Raw genomic sequence first — 15,645 nt, 5'->3', positions numbered from 1 at the left:
GAATACATTTTTAAATTGAAACATTTTTGTTGGAATGTCCTGTTTGTTATCAGGCACCCTAATGTAATTTTACTCAACAGAGGTCTTTGTTTTTCACAGGCTACAGGTTTACCATGAATTGAGAGAGGAATTAGCAAAAGTGAAAACTGTAGATGCCATTGTAGAAGTCAACAGAGAACTTAAACGGAGGTGCCAGGTATGCAAACTCAGTTACACTATCACTTTGACCTTTCTGGTGGGTCGCTTTGTCACCAGAAAAGAAATTATTTCAGAAGTATGTTAGGCCAGAGAGAAAATAGTTCAAGTGGCATGTGCATAGGTTCTGGAGTTTGTTTATATGGTCATGAAAGGAAGACGTAACAATTAACCTGATTGTCTAGATTAAGTATTGCTGATTGATACAGGAACGTTAAGAACAACACACTGTGTTCGAGTCACTCAACTGTACAGAATTGAAACAGGCCCTTTAGCCCCATCTTCCCCGTTCTGACCCAGTTGGTATACTGGGTCAGTCTCATTTGGCCAATATTTTTCAAAATCTTTCCTATCCACATATCTGTCCAAATGTTAAAGAAAGAAATGCAGATGCTGTTTTAAATCGAAGATAGACACAAAATGCTGGAGTAACTCAGCGGGTGAGGCAGCATCTCTGGAGAGAAGGAATGGACGGCGTTTCGGGTTGAGACCCTTCTGTCCAAATGGATTTTGAAAGTCGTAATTATATCCACTGCTTTGGCAGTTCATTCCAGATACTGACCACCTTCAGATTAAAAATATTACCCCTGAGTTGCCCTTAAATCTCTCCTTTCACACCTTGTCCCCATTTCCTCTAGTTTTTAAATCCTCTACTCAGGGAATTCTGACATTAGGATCAGGAAAAAAACCCAAACAATTTTGAGTCCAATTTGGGAATGTAACATCTTAGGGGGAGGGAAGAGTCATTTATGTTAGTATTGATGGGGAGTTGCTGCCCGAATATAGAGGGGTTATTGTGAAGGTATTTACCTGTTTGTAAGTTGAGTGAACGTCACTCAATCAAGAGACAGATTTTAAGATTTCAAGATTCAAGAGAGTTTATTGTCATGTGTCCCTGATAGGACAATGACATTCTTGCTTTGCTTCAGCACAACAGAACATAGTAGGCATTGGCTACAAAACAGATCAGTGTGTCCATATACCATTATATAAATATATACACACATGAATAAATAAACTGATAAAGTGCAAATAACAGATATTGGGCTATTAATGTTCAGAGTTTTGTCCAAGCCAGGTTTAATAGCCTGATGGCTGTGGGGAAGTAGCTATTCCTGAACCTGGTCGGGCAGCGTTTACTACTTTTTGTAGTCTTTTCCTCTCCAGGGCGCTCAAGTTGCCGAACCAAGCCACGATGCAACCGGTCAGCATGCACCGTGCACCTGTAGAAGTTAGAGAGAGTCCTCCTTGACAAACCGACTGCCCATAATCTTCTCAGTAGTAGAGGCGCTGATGTGATTTGCCCATTATAAATAGTCTACTATTAGGATTATATTAGCTTGTTTAGGAATAAACACTTGCAGAATTTAAGGTTTTTTTTCTTGCATTTGTTCTATGGAAAAATGTACGCAAGTAAATATTATTGTTTATAGTTATTTCCTGATTTCTGTAGGATGAAATATCTAATTTAAAGGAATCAGAAGCCAGAGAAAATCATTTGCCTCTTCCTCATTGGATTTGTCAACCATATGTTCGACCAGGGTGAGCAAGAAATTGTACTTAAATTACTTACACATTTGAGGATTATCTGTGAGTGTCTGTATCCAAGGAAACCTATCAACAACAAGTTGAATAGCTTTGCTACATGTTTAGCGATTACACTGCCAGGCATGTTTATAGACACAAGGAACTGCAGATGCTGGAATCTTGAGCAAAACACAAAGTGTTGGAGGAACTCAGTGGGTCAGACAGCATCTTTGAAGTAGACTAATGGTTGTGCCTCTCACCTTCTCCACCTTTGAGTGTAGTCCCCTCGCCTCAGCCTCCTCACTAAAGATTCTCGAGCCAAAGACTGGCACTTTACTCACCAAGGCACTTCACCTCAACAAGACCGCTCCGCTACAGCTGCACCTATTTGTATCTGCTACCTAATCAACTACTTTTGGAGTAATTTGTAAATTACTCGAACCTGGGCCTTTGACGCTCTTTTTAAATCTTCGTTCCCTCTGACATCTTCATTCACTCTGACATCTTCTTTCAGCCTATACTCACTCACGCTGCTTCTGGCAGCTGCTTCTCTCCGATCTTCACGGTAAAAAATTAATTGATAGGCAGATGGAATCTGTTGTAGGTGAGGATAGGTGGGTTAACTATGGGGGTGATGGCCAGATGGTTACAAAACTAGGTAACGAGATCTTGTTAGAGAAAGGATGTTGAGAGAAACTTGGTGGATTAGAAGGAGGGAGAATGGAATACAGGGTGTGGGTGACCTGAAAAGTCACCTATCCCTGATGTCCAGAGATGTTACCTGACCCACTGAGGTACTCCAGTGTTTTGTGTATATCTTCACTAATCAAATACTTGTTCTCCCCTCTCACATCGGGTAGATGGTACAGAAGCTTGAAAAGGGGCACCACCAGACTCAGGAACATAATCTTCCTCTCTGCTATCAGTCTTCAGAATGGTCCTTCCATTAGCTAGGGTACTGTCTGATTCACCTCTACCCCATTGCAGACATTGGACTTTGTCTCTGGAACTGGTGCACTACGATGCTGAGAGTACTTGAGTTTGACTTGATTGTATTTATATATGGCATTATCTGATTGGATCGCATGCAAAACAAAGCATTTCACTGTAGCTCGGTACACGTGACAGTAATAAACCTCAACCTTAAATGTTTACTTGCCTTTGTCATGAGGTGGACAATTGAGGTGTTTTATGGAAATGGGATCCAGTGAAATCAACAGCGTGCTGAATACCCATAAATTCTGCGTTTTTTTTAAACTGCTTTCTTCTCAATATTCTCCCTGCAATATATTTATTTTAGACAATATTTTGAACATATTTCATAAAGATTTAGGAATGTAGTTAATGGAATTTGCTGAGTAGAAAATGTTTGTTATTTAAATTAAAATATTGGTCTTTAACATGAAAGTTTTCAGCAAAGAGCTATCAGTTTGTAACTCCTAACACGGTCACCTTTGTGGCCTCTGAGTGCGTAGGTTTTGTACTCGTGATGGTTTTCTATTTGTGTCTTATACCTACAAGCAGCTGAGTGAAGTGTGGGTCACCTTGCTGAGGTCTACAAGATCATGATGGGCATTGATAAAGTGCACACTCACAGTCTTTTTCCCAGGGTAGAGGATTACAAAACTAAAGGTTACTAGACTAAGTGGGACCCGTTGGGTCCCATGTTCACACGGGAGGGCTGGTCCCCCGACGCAATATCCCACCTCTCCACCAATTCCACCTCTCCACCAATTACTTCAACCCAAACAACCATTTGCAGTGCATTTTTACTTCAACCCAAACAACCATTTGCAGTGCATTTTTACTTCAGACCAACCATATTTTCATTTTCAAACCACATTAAGGACACTCACAGTTGAGTAGACATGTGTTCAGTGTTATTCAGAGCTCAGAGAGACATGACCCTCTGGCTTCCTCCATCTTGCAGAGACTGAGTGAGGCACACCACTTCCTGGTTTTATAGTCCCTCCCCCTCCCTCCAGCAGGGGCAGCAGAGAGAATGGTTAATTTTTAAAAAACATTAATATCTCTCTGATTTTTCATCGATGGGCCCAGAAGGCGCCGGAGGGCTCTGAGTGAGGTGGCCAAAAATGATGGCCGTAGGTGGCGGCGTTCTCTCAGAAATCGCAGCACAGTGAGCCAAAAGTGGTCAAGATCAGACTTTTAGTAATATAGATAAGTTTAAGGTGAGAGACTACCCGATTAGAGGGTAGTCCGTATCTGGAATGAGCTGTCATGGGAAGTTACAGAAATGGATTCAATTACTACTTTTAAAAGATATTTGGACAGAATATGGCAGGAAGGGCTTTGGGGGTTATGAGCCAAATGTTGGTTTCTTAAAGGAACTGCAGATGCTGGTTTATAGATGTATTCAAGAGAGAGTCAGATATATCTCTTGGGGCTAATGGAATCAAGAGCTATGGGGGGAAAAGCAGGAATGGGGTATTGATTTTGGATGATCAGCCATGATTGAAGGGTTGGAGGGCGGAATGGCCTACTCCTGTACCTATTTTCTATGTTTCTATACCAAAATAGATACCAAATGCTAGAGTAACTCAGCGGGTCAGGCAGTATTTCTGGAGAAAATGAATATGTGACGTTTCAAGTTTGAAGCAGGTTCCTTGAATCTATGTTGTACACTGATGTTCTTGGTTATATTTAAGGGACAATCTCTTTAACATATGACTTAATAACTTAAAATAAGTATTATTTTTGTTTTGCTTGACAGACCCAAGGATATTAACTCTCAGAATGGAGAACACCCAACTGGTGGGAAATCCACTGGGAAAAGAGCTCTGGAAGAGGAGGATGGAAACCTTGAATTCCTTTCAAAGAATAAACAAAAAAAGAAAGCTCGGAATCCCAAAAAAAACTTTGATACCTCAGTGAAACGTAAGTTTACTAATTTGGCAATTGTGGGAAAATGTGCTCAATTTTATAGATAAATGCGGTGAATGATCACACCGGCTATTGCCACCAGCCCATTGATCAGAACACACTTCAAATTGGCTTATTCATAGTCTGCAGTTACAGCACAAAACTCCATAAATATCCTATCAACAACAAGAGAGCAGTCCTGAGCTGCCATTTACCTCACTGGAGACCTTCGGTCTAGTGTTAATCAGACTTTACTGGACCTAATCTTGCATTAAATGTTATTCCCTTTATCATGTATCTGTACACTGTGTATGGCTCAATTGGAATCATGCTAACTAGTCTTTCCGCTGACTGGTTAGCATACAACAAAAGCTTTTCACTGTACCTCGGTACACATTACAATAAACTAAACTAAATAATATGCGTAGAAAGGAACTGCAGATGCTGGTTTATACCGAATATAGACACAAAATGGTGGAGTAACTCAGCGGGTCAGGCAGCATCTCTGGAGAAAAGGAATAGGTGGCGTTTCGGGTCGAGAAGAGGAGTCTGAGGAAGGGTCTCGAGCCAAAATGTCACCTATTCCTTTTCTCCAGAGATGCTGCCTAACCTGTTGAGTTATTCCAGCATTTGGTGTCTAAACTAAATAATATCATGAGTTGGAGCAAAAAAGCAAATGGTTGTTGTTTCCCAGTGTTGTGATCCTTGCTTGGCCCGGCAGGTTGTTGTCCATTGAATCTATAAAGGATTTGACTGTATTTCCACACGTAATACATAGAAACATAGAAACTAGGTGCAGGAGGAGGCCATTCGGCCCTTCGAGCCAGCACCGCCATTCATTGTGATCATGGCTGATCGTCCCTATCAATAACCCATGCCTGCCTTCTCCCCATATCCCAATACATCCTGCTAAAGCATTTTAATTGCACAAAATATAAGATATCAGCCTTAAAGGAAGATTATGTAGTTCATTACGCTGTTCTAGCCTCATTATGTATCTCAGTCCTTTCTCATGCCACACGATTAAAGATCATGGCACAGTAACATGGCAGCATGTCTATCAGTCTGCTTTTAAGGGCCATTACTACAGATTCCAATGTCTGTAGTCTTAGAAACATAGAAAATAGGTGCAGGAGGAGGCCATTCGGCCCTTTGAGCCAGCACCGCCATTCATTGTGATCATGGCTGATCGTCCCCTATCTATAACCCGAGCCTGCCTTCTCCCCATATCCCTTGACTCCACTAGCTCCATCTAACTCTCTTAAATCCATCCAGTGATTTGGCCTCCACTGCCCTCTGTGGCAGGGAATTCCAAAAATTCACAACTCTCTGGGTGAAAAAGTTTTTTCTCACCTCAGTCTTAAATGACCTCCCCTTTATTCTAAGACTGTGGCCCCTGGTTCTGGACTCGCCCAACATTCGGAACATTTTTCCTGCATCTAGCTTGTCCAATCCTTTTATAATTTTATATGTTTCTATAAGAGCCCCCTCATCCTTCTAAACTCCAGTGAATACAAGCCTAGTCTTTTCAATCTTTCCTCATATGACAGTCCCGCCATCCCAGGGATCAATCTCGTGAACTTACGCTGCACTGCCTCAATCACAAGGATGTTCTTCCTCAAATTAGGAGACCAAAACTGTACACAATACTCACCAGAGCCCTATACAACTGCAGAAGAACCTCTTTACTCCTATACTGAAATCCTCTTGTTATGAAGGCCAACATTCCATTAGCTTTCTTCACTGCCTGCTGTACCTGCACGCCAGCTTTCAATGACCGGTGTACAAGGACACCCAGGTCTCGCTGTACCTCCCCCTTACCTAACCTAACCCCATTGAGATAATAATCTGCCCCCTTGTTTTTGCCGCCAAAGTGGATAACTTGTGCCTCCCTGATATGAGGAGGTATTGGGTAGGCTAGGTTACTATACACTAGTGTTACAGAGAGGATCTTGGAGACTTCTTAGTAATGTAGAGGGTTCAACAGCATAGATATTTCCACTTCAAAGTATTCAAAGGTTTTTATTAGTCACATTCACATACACCGAGGTGTAATGAAGTGAAATGCTTTTTGCCATTTTGCAGCACACAAAAGAATACAGATATAACACCAATGAGAGTCTTAAACACAAAGAACATCCCCCCACAATGGCTCCCACCATGAGGGAAAGCACAAAGTCCAGTCCCCAACCCCAGTTCACCCATAGTCGGGCCTATTGAGGCCTCCACAGTTGCCTCTACGGAGGCCCGATGTTCCTGGCCGTTCTCGCCGGGTGATGTTGCTCCGGCGTCGGGAGTGTCCTCCCAGCGGCATGGGAACCCTGGAACGGCCGTCTCCGTACTGGAGGCCGCGGCTTCCAAAGCCGACAAGGCCGCACCGGATGGAGGTCCACAACTGGCGATCTCGTCTCGAGATCCCAGGCTCCCGGTGTAAAGTTCGGCGCCGCCGCCCGCAGCTGGCCGCTCCACAGTCCCGTAGCTCCGCGATGTTGTTCCCGGCGGTCTCAGCTCCAGCGCGGCGACCCAGGCAAGGCATCGCCCGCTCCACGATAGCGCTCCAGCGCTGTGCCGCCGCCGAAGCCGAGGTTCTGGCGGTCCGCGACAGGAAACGCCGCTCCAGGCCCGCTGGTAGGCCGCGAGAACGGGTCGAAGCTGCAGCCCGGAGAAAAGCTGCCTCTCCGACCAGGTAGGGACCCTGAAAGGCAGTTTCCCCCTTCCCCCCCCCCCCCCCACCCCCCACACAAAAAAGTATGTTAACAACTGGGGCATATAGTACCAAAGAATGCAGTTGGTGATGTACAATTGAAATCAAGAGAAATCTCCTCACTGAGGGTGGTGAATCTTTGGAACTTTGCACAAGAAACTTGAGGTGCCTTAGTCATTGATTGCATTCAAAACTGAGATTGATACATTTCTGGATATTAGAAGAATCGAAGGATAGGACAAGAAACGGTTTGTTGAGGTGATTAACCATTATCTTACTGAATTGTGAAGCGGGCTTGAGAGGCCAATGAACTGCTATTACTCCTACCTATGCTCACTCCTTTCCCACCCCACTCTCCCTGCACTGCATCTTGCCATGCTTTATCCTATTTCTAATGGGGTTTGCAAAACTGCAAATACAGCCTCTGATATCCTGGACAGATTCTTAACTAACTACCTGATTTTATTTTGTACTTTCCTCCAGATGTTATAAAAGCCAAATTAATCTCTTGTTTTGAGCCTTGTTTCAATGGTCCCCACGGCCTGATTTTACAGCCACTGGCATTGTGATAACATTCAGCAGTAAACTCATTTCAAAAGCTCCACATAGTCCTCATGAGTCCTGCCTGTCAGAATGAGTGCTAGCCGGTGTGTCAATTTGAATGACCATAAAGTGGGATATCAAAGGAGTGATCAAAAATATATCCATACACAAAGTGAGAAGAGTCGTTTGAACTGGACTTAGATTTTCCCTCAGACTACGACAGGTCGGTACTGTTCCACCTCAAAGTTCAAAATTCCAGCATCTGCAGTTTCTTGAGTCAGTTTCAAAATGGTTGGTTGAGTGTCTGACTAGAAGAAGAAGGAGAGAAGGGGTGGGAGATTGCAACCTTCACGTGGTCCGCCCTGTTTCGACGAATGTAATCAACCCGGCGTGCACAATCAAATAAGATCAAATAGAACAAGTTGTCGTACAACTTTAGGCTGTGCACGCCATACGCAAGAAGAAGAAGGAGAGAAGACAAAAGATAATGAATTTGATCTACCCAGTATTTATTTGCTCATTAATAACAGTGAATGCAATTAGCCTTGCCATCATTTGGACAAACCAAATATGTTTCACTGTACCACAGGATGTATTGTGTGCTGGAAGAGGAGGGATCTAACGTGATTAATATTTGGAATATTAATTATGGATCTGCAGATCCAGAATAGATTGCTTCTTTTCAAGCTGACACTGGATCATTATTGGGGAGGTGAAATGTAATGGAGATTTTATTTACACCATAGAATCGGAACTATAAATGTTATTGGAACTGCCCTAAAAATGCATCTGTTTTAACATTGGGCAACCATATTGTCAAGAGTTCTGCTGAATTAGCTAAATGTCTGATGGAATACAGCTCCTTTTAACTTTATTTTTCTTAACTTTCAGCTAAATATGTGAAATGTGAACAGTGTGGGAATCCAAAGGTAAGATGTTCTCTTGTCCATTTTTCAAGGTGTGTGTATTCCTGGTGAGTTCATCTGTTGTTGGGTGTCTCTAGTTACCTTCATGAAATTGGCTGTGGGCCACTGCACTGCTTCTAGTGATGGTGCTTCCATGAAACTGTTGGGACAGGTGATGGGACTGATGAAGAAGGAACTTGTATTTCTTCATGTTTAAGAAATAACTGCAGATGCTGAAAAAATCGAAGGTAGACAAAAATGCTGGAGAAACTCAGCGGGTGAGGCAGTATCTATGGAGCGAAGGAATAGGTGACAGTCTGAAGAAGGGTCTCAACCCAAAATGTCACCTATTCCTTTGCTCCATACATGCTGCCTCACCTGCTGAGTTTCTCCAGCATTTTTGTCTACCTTGTATTTCTTCATGCTCGGATGTGTCTGATCTGCTAGTGAACCTGCAAGTGGTAATGTCCCCAAATACCGACTGCTCTTATCCGCATGGTGATAGATCACAAGTTTGAGTCAAGAAAGTTTAATTGCCATATATACCGGCAACAGAACAATAACATTCTTACTTGCTGCAGCTTTACGAGGTCCTGGACACAATAACGTACAGATAATTATGTAATAATCAATAATACAATAAACCATAATACCAGGTAACCATAATAGTGCAAAACCAAAGTCAGTAGTGCATAGAAGACCCAGTCCAGAGAAGATCACGGTTGCTGAGATTAGTATTGTGCAGTGTTCAACAGCCTGATGGTTGTGGGGAAGAAGCGGTTCCTGAATCTGGAGGTCACATTTTTCAGATTCCTGTTCCTTCTTCCCAGTGGTAGCAGCGCGATGGGAGTGTGGCCAGGGTGGTGTGGGTCTTTGTTGATTTAGGCTGCTGTTGGAGAGCTATGTGTTTGATTCTGTGCCCTAAAGGATTATAGCCAGAGCCTAACCAAATTGTTGCTCATTTACAATGTTCAAACCTGGGTGTTTCTCCCTTTTTGAAACTTATTATGATTTGATGCTTGTGCAGCTGTTTTAAATTTTTTAAAGAAAATGAATATGAAAAAAAATGTTCCATTTGCTTCACATATAGAATGAATGGTCATAAACTCATTAATTTGCAAACCCATATTTCTTCTGGGCTTTCTAAAATAAACAGATTTAGATATGTTTTTCCTAAATTTAGTTTTCAAAATGTTAACTTGTTGTCTGTCACATTAATTGCACTTTTATATGTTACCTTGTTCTTCCATCCCCTTTCAAAATGTTATGGCACACACCATTTAATAAAGTGAACTTGAGGAAAATCTAAATCAAATACTGGTTAGTGGAGCGGGATACTTCCAACAACAAAACAGGTTGAATTGAATGATTAGTTTAATTTGATATCAATGCTTTGATAACAACCTCTTGGGCTTAATAGTTAATTTTGTGAGATAATGAACGAGGTGTGGATTCTGATGTGTACCTCCCTAATCTGGCTGATCACAGCAGGTGACTTGTGGATGGCTGCCGTTCATCTCTTGCTTCCCGATAAGGATAAATAAAAGGTAAACGTGCCCAAGGGTCCAGCTATACGCCTATTGACCCACCAAGTGTAGACTCGCGACCGTTTTGCCAAACACTAGCATCGGTCTACCACGGCTGCTAACCATTTCAACTCTCATTTGCTTTCCCATACTGGCCTTTCTGTCCTGGGCCTCCTCCTCCATTGCCAGAATGAGGCCACTCGCAAACTGGAGGAACAGCACCTCACATTCTACTCGGTGCAACAGTATAAACATTGAATTCTCCAATTTCACGTAATACACTGAAATAAAAATCAATTTTCTTGAAGGTTGAAAAGGCTTAACAATTCTGCAGCATGAACAGTGTGAAAAACGGGCCGGTTGGGGCGTGGGTCACTTTTCAGGAATACTATGTTGTATTTTTTGATTTTGCTGAACTTTATAGACTGCATGATGATGTTTGTGGCATCATTACATCTGAACACTGATGAATCTAGAGACAGCTTTAAAGCTGACAAACGACCGCTGACTGTAAAGCTGCACGCTGCTACAATTCTCCAATCACTGCTGGTTGGAAGCGTTGCACATTGAGAGTCCTGATTGGTCTCGGTTTTAAGAGTATTCCTTGCCAGCACTGCAGGCTCTTTTAAATCACTTCTCAGTATCATCATCATTATTCCCATCCTTAATGGTTGTGTCATAATAGCGAGTGATGAGAAAAGAAAGGTCAGTGATTCTGGTTGAAACCCTACTCTTAAAACTAAGCACACGGAATTACCCGATAGCAGATGTGTGAAGTTTACTGCTGTGTCTGTGCAGTAGATAAATCATGTTAAAGTCTGTATTATATCCACAAGCAACAAAGTCAGTCATCTCTGACAGCTTCAAACATTGACTTTGGCTTTTATTTTGGCCCAGTGTCCCTTCCATTTTACAGTTTTTTTTAATGTAACATCCAGGTTCAGGAAGTGTCTTCCCTTCTTGGGGGCATTGGTTTTGTCTTTGTGCACTATTATTTTTTGTTTGGGCTTCACTTAACAATTTCTGAAAGGAACGGCCAATATGTAGAGTTCCGGGGAAAAACCTTAGGCAGTGGTTTACGGGATTCATTTCTAATCCTTGGGACTGTACATCCCCTTGATCGGATGTACCACTTACATTTAATTGTAACTGAACAAAATCTACTTTGTGGGTGACTGACTGAGTATTTGGGTTTATACACTTCTTAAAAAATATATCACTCCAGTCTAGTGTACTTTACATCTCATTTAAATTCCTAGTTTGGCTTATGGTCAAAGAACATAACAGAGCAAAAAATAGACACAAAGTGCTGAAGTAACTCAGCTCTGGAGAAAAAGGATGGGTGACATTTTGGGTCAGGACTCTTCCTCAATTTGAAGGAGGGTCCCAACCCGAAACATCACCTATATATTATGTCGGCTGTCACTGAATGCCTAAGTCACTCCTGTCACTGCACCCCTACTGTCTTCCTTTGGTATAAACCAGCACCTGCAGGACCGTGTTTCTGCGTTCTAACAGTAGGACAGTTGGGGATGAACATGTGTAATAGTTGCGTTGTATTTACGATGATGGTGATGGTGAGCCTTCAAGTGGAAATCAGGGCTAGTTATTTTGGTGTTTGCAGAACTTTTAATTTAATAAGTGAAATCAACCATTGACATTTCAATGTGTATTTTCTAAATCTAGGGAACAAAATGTATTTTCAACTTGTGTCGTGGATGCTGTAAGAAGAAAGCTTTCAAAGAGTTGGCTGACTGTGTAGGTGAGTAAACGCTGAGGACTGTACAACCTGGTATAGAATTCACAAAGTGAAAATACATCAAATTAAGCAGCGCCTGTGAAGGCAGACAGAGTTAACATTCCACGTCAAGGTAGAGATGTCTGGTCGCCCCCACCTCCCTCTATAAAAATTCATCAAAGTTACAATCATCCACTTTTCACATCTTCTTCTGCATTTTGAATTTGAAAGCTCTTTTCAGAGACCACAGAGTAAGTTGTATGTACAATTATCAAAGTCATAGATAGGGTAGACAGTTTCCTTTTTTCCCCAATGTGGAAATGTCCCAGCACTAGAGGGCATAGCTATAAGGTGAGAGTGGGAAACTTTAATGGAGATGTGCATGGCAAGATTTCTGGTGGAGGCCAGGAACGCATGGCCAGGGGTGGTGGTGGAGACAGATACTATAGTGGCGTTTAAGGGGCTTTTGCACTGGCATGTGTGTGAAGGGAACAGAGGGACATGGATCATGTACAGCCAGATGAGATCAATTTAACTTGGTATCATTCAGCACAGACATTGTGGGCCAAAGGGCCTGTTCCTGTGCTGTGCTGTTCGATATTCTAAAACAAAGTGTAGAAGGAACTCAGCAGGTCAGGCAGCATCTGTGGAGGGAATGGATAGATGATATTTCAGGTCAGGACCCATTTTCAGTCTGATGGAATAGGCCGGAAATGAGAGGTGGTTGTGGGACAAAGCCTGGCCAGTGATACGAGTGTGAGTGGCTGATGGATGGAGTAAGTGACAAAGACTTTGTAGCTAGGAAACAGGAGGTAATTAACCCACAGAAAGTGAGGCCCTGGTGATAGCAGCCACCTGGTCTGTATGCTTCAGCCATTTGGTCTAGTGTTTAATAGTTTTAAATAGATCTATTAGCCCATCACCGGCAATAAATCTGCCTTCTTCCTCTTCAACCCTTCTCAAAGTCCACTTTTCACTGATCATTTGCATCTCCTTGTATGGCTTTGGTCTTGTCATCCATTTTGTTTCTGATCACTCCCTAAAAATATTTGCTTATGTGACGGACACAAAGTAAATGCGAGACTTTTGATTATATTAGAGACAGATACACCAATTCCAGTGACACAGTCTGAGATAGTGATCGTTCCATTACCAGAGTATGGTTTTTAATACATTTGTGTTTGGTTTATCAGGTCACGGGTTACTCTTCAAAACCAAACTCGAGAAGCGGTTGAAATGGAAATTAATGGAAGAGGGAATACGAGAGAATGGAGACAGAAAACATGAGTGTTTGGATTCGTGAATAGTTTGTCCGTCCCGTTGACTTCTCATGGGAATTTGATTTGCCGTACACACACCTACATGTTTTTATAGACAGGGCTCAAGGTTAATTCTTTCACCATTCAAGTGTTGATTATTTTTGAACTATGCTGAGAAACATTTTTGTCAACTCTCTGCACTTATCCTGCTGCAATATTTGCACGGTACTCCCATGTCCCAGTTGACTAATCTGAAGAAGGGCCTCGACCCAAAACATCACCTATCCATTTGCTGCAGAGATGCTGCCTGACTCGTAGAGTTACTCCTGCATTTTGTGTCTATCATTGATTCATTTAAACTTGGTCTCACTTGTCTGATAAGCAAATGAAAGTGATCATTTATCAGTAACTATTGAAGCCACCAGCAAAAATATACTTCCAATAAGTACTTATCTTGCTGTAGTCTTTGGAGAATAAAATCCAAAAGAATGGTAAAATAATCGGTTTATAACAGATGGAAGGGTTTCCAAATGTCACAAATTACCCCTAAAACCCCAACATCTGCTTATTTTCATTTCATCATCCTTAAAGCGTAAAGACGGTTTCAAGAAGGAAGTTTCCAGTGTGTAAATGTTATCCATGATAATCTGCTAAATATGCACCCATGACATTTGGAGCAAGTTAGACATCTTGATTCTGACGGAGGCCGCTGCCATCTCCTCGGAGTTGATCAACATTAAACGCTGGTGATGGAAACTGTGGTGACCACTGCTGTACTGTTCACTTGAGCCTCGCTGCGCAAGACTTGCTAATTCAACGAACACTGCCAGGAACGCACAGCACCGTCTGCTGGAAGGCAATGCTCGAAGGTACTCTGATTCTGTCTTTTGCTGTTGGGGAGAGCGCTATGGAGATGACTGCCTGACATTGCCAGTTGCAATAATTGAGCAAATCTTTTAGGACTGAGCTTAAAAAATGAAATTCATTTCCTCAAAATTGAGTGGCATCAAATAAATTGATATGCCTTCTTAAAATGAGTACATAGTTAAATTATTGCTATTACAGTGATTGGAATATTTTACAAAATGGAATGCAATTAATTCCTGCAAAACAACTGCAATATATTTGCTAGATGGCAGCTGTGTGCATATGTAACTCTCAAATAATCTTTATGATGGAAAAGGATGGAGCAGTTTACCTTTAAAGACTCGTCTTTATTCTGACTTATTTTCATTGTATAACATTGTTTGATTAATGACTGTATTGTATGGCCGGTTATAGGATTCACTGGGAAGTTCTCTGTACTGGAAGTGACTTCTTTGTAATGTAATTTAATGCATGCAGGTCAACGCTTCTCGCCTAAGCTTGTTTTTAATCCATTTGACCCTGAAGTTGGAGTGAATCACCACCAGTACAGAATACAGCAATCATGTAGCTTAATTGAATTCATGTTATTAGAGGTTCTCTGATCACACGCTGTAGTTCTCACCAGGTTCTACACTAGTTTGTTTCTTGCCATTAAAATAACGAGCAACGTTAGTATTTCCAGATGTAAGCATGTCCTCACAGTCCTTGAGAGGGTGGTTTTGATCAACAGTAATGCCAAATAATCATTTCTGATCTCCACCTAATTCCTCGTTTGCTTCTAACCCATTGTGCCTTGCGTGCCCATAACGTGCAATAGGTCTTTACTGTTCCTTACACTTTGAATCTGGGCAAATGCAACTGAGCATGAAGCCTTTGAGGAAGCTCAAGAGACTATACTAAGACTGGGTCTGAGGTTTGATTTGATTTTTACGCAGGCTTTCAGTTACAGCCGCCATAAGGAAAGCTTAATTTGCTGAATTAAGGAATTTCTAAAAGTAAGTTTTAAACAATATTTTCTGTGCAGACTTTAAAGGAAACAAGTTGTTAGATTGGCAGAAATGTTTAATGATAAATTTGTAATATTGGTGACTGCTAATATTTTCCTTTGAATTATTTCATAAAATTTCGATTTTATGTATCATTGTTTCTTCCACAATTTGTTGCGAATCATTGAATGAGGTACCTGGCTCCCACCATTTAGATAATCTCCCATCCTATGTTTCCTGTCACAAAGGGCTTCATTAAAGCACCATTGTGAAAAACTGTTCTTTCACAACTTTAAATACTTCAGTCCAAATATAAATGTCATGTATCAAATAAAAATTGTCCTTGATTAGTTTGACTTCAGTGGTGGGCAAATTAATGGAAAAGATACTTAAAGATAATATATATAAGCATCTGGATAAACAGGGTCTGATTAGGAACAGTCAACATGGATTTGTGCCTGGAAGGTCATGTTTGACTAATCTTCTTGAATTTTTTGAAGAGGTTACTAGGGAAA

General features: G+C 41.6%; 1 protein-coding gene across 1 annotated transcript in view; it reads left to right on the top strand.

The window, feature by feature from the left end:
- Positions 1 to 15,399, top strand: part of dus1l (dihydrouridine synthase 1 like) — a 31,880-nt gene extending 16,481 nt beyond the window's left edge. Inside the window, exons 9-14 of the mRNA XM_033044573.1 lie at positions 100 to 196; positions 1,649 to 1,737; positions 4,454 to 4,617; positions 8,741 to 8,778; positions 11,967 to 12,042; positions 13,212 to 15,399. Of these exons, the coding sequence (XP_032900464.1) occupies positions 100 to 196; positions 1,649 to 1,737; positions 4,454 to 4,617; positions 8,741 to 8,778; positions 11,967 to 12,042; positions 13,212 to 13,321 (574 nt within the window). The 3' untranslated portion in view covers positions 13,322 to 15,399. The remainder of the gene's footprint in view (positions 1 to 99; positions 197 to 1,648; positions 1,738 to 4,453; positions 4,618 to 8,740; positions 8,779 to 11,966; positions 12,043 to 13,211) is intronic.
- The last annotated feature ends 246 nt before the right edge of the window (positions 15,400 to 15,645 follow it).

This window comes from Amblyraja radiata, chromosome 26, assembly GCF_010909765.2.
Source record: "Amblyraja radiata isolate CabotCenter1 chromosome 26, sAmbRad1.1.pri, whole genome shotgun sequence".
Lineage (NCBI taxonomy): Eukaryota > Metazoa > Chordata > Chondrichthyes > Rajiformes > Rajidae > Amblyraja > Amblyraja radiata.
This window is presented reverse-complemented; position numbering and strand designations above follow the sequence as displayed.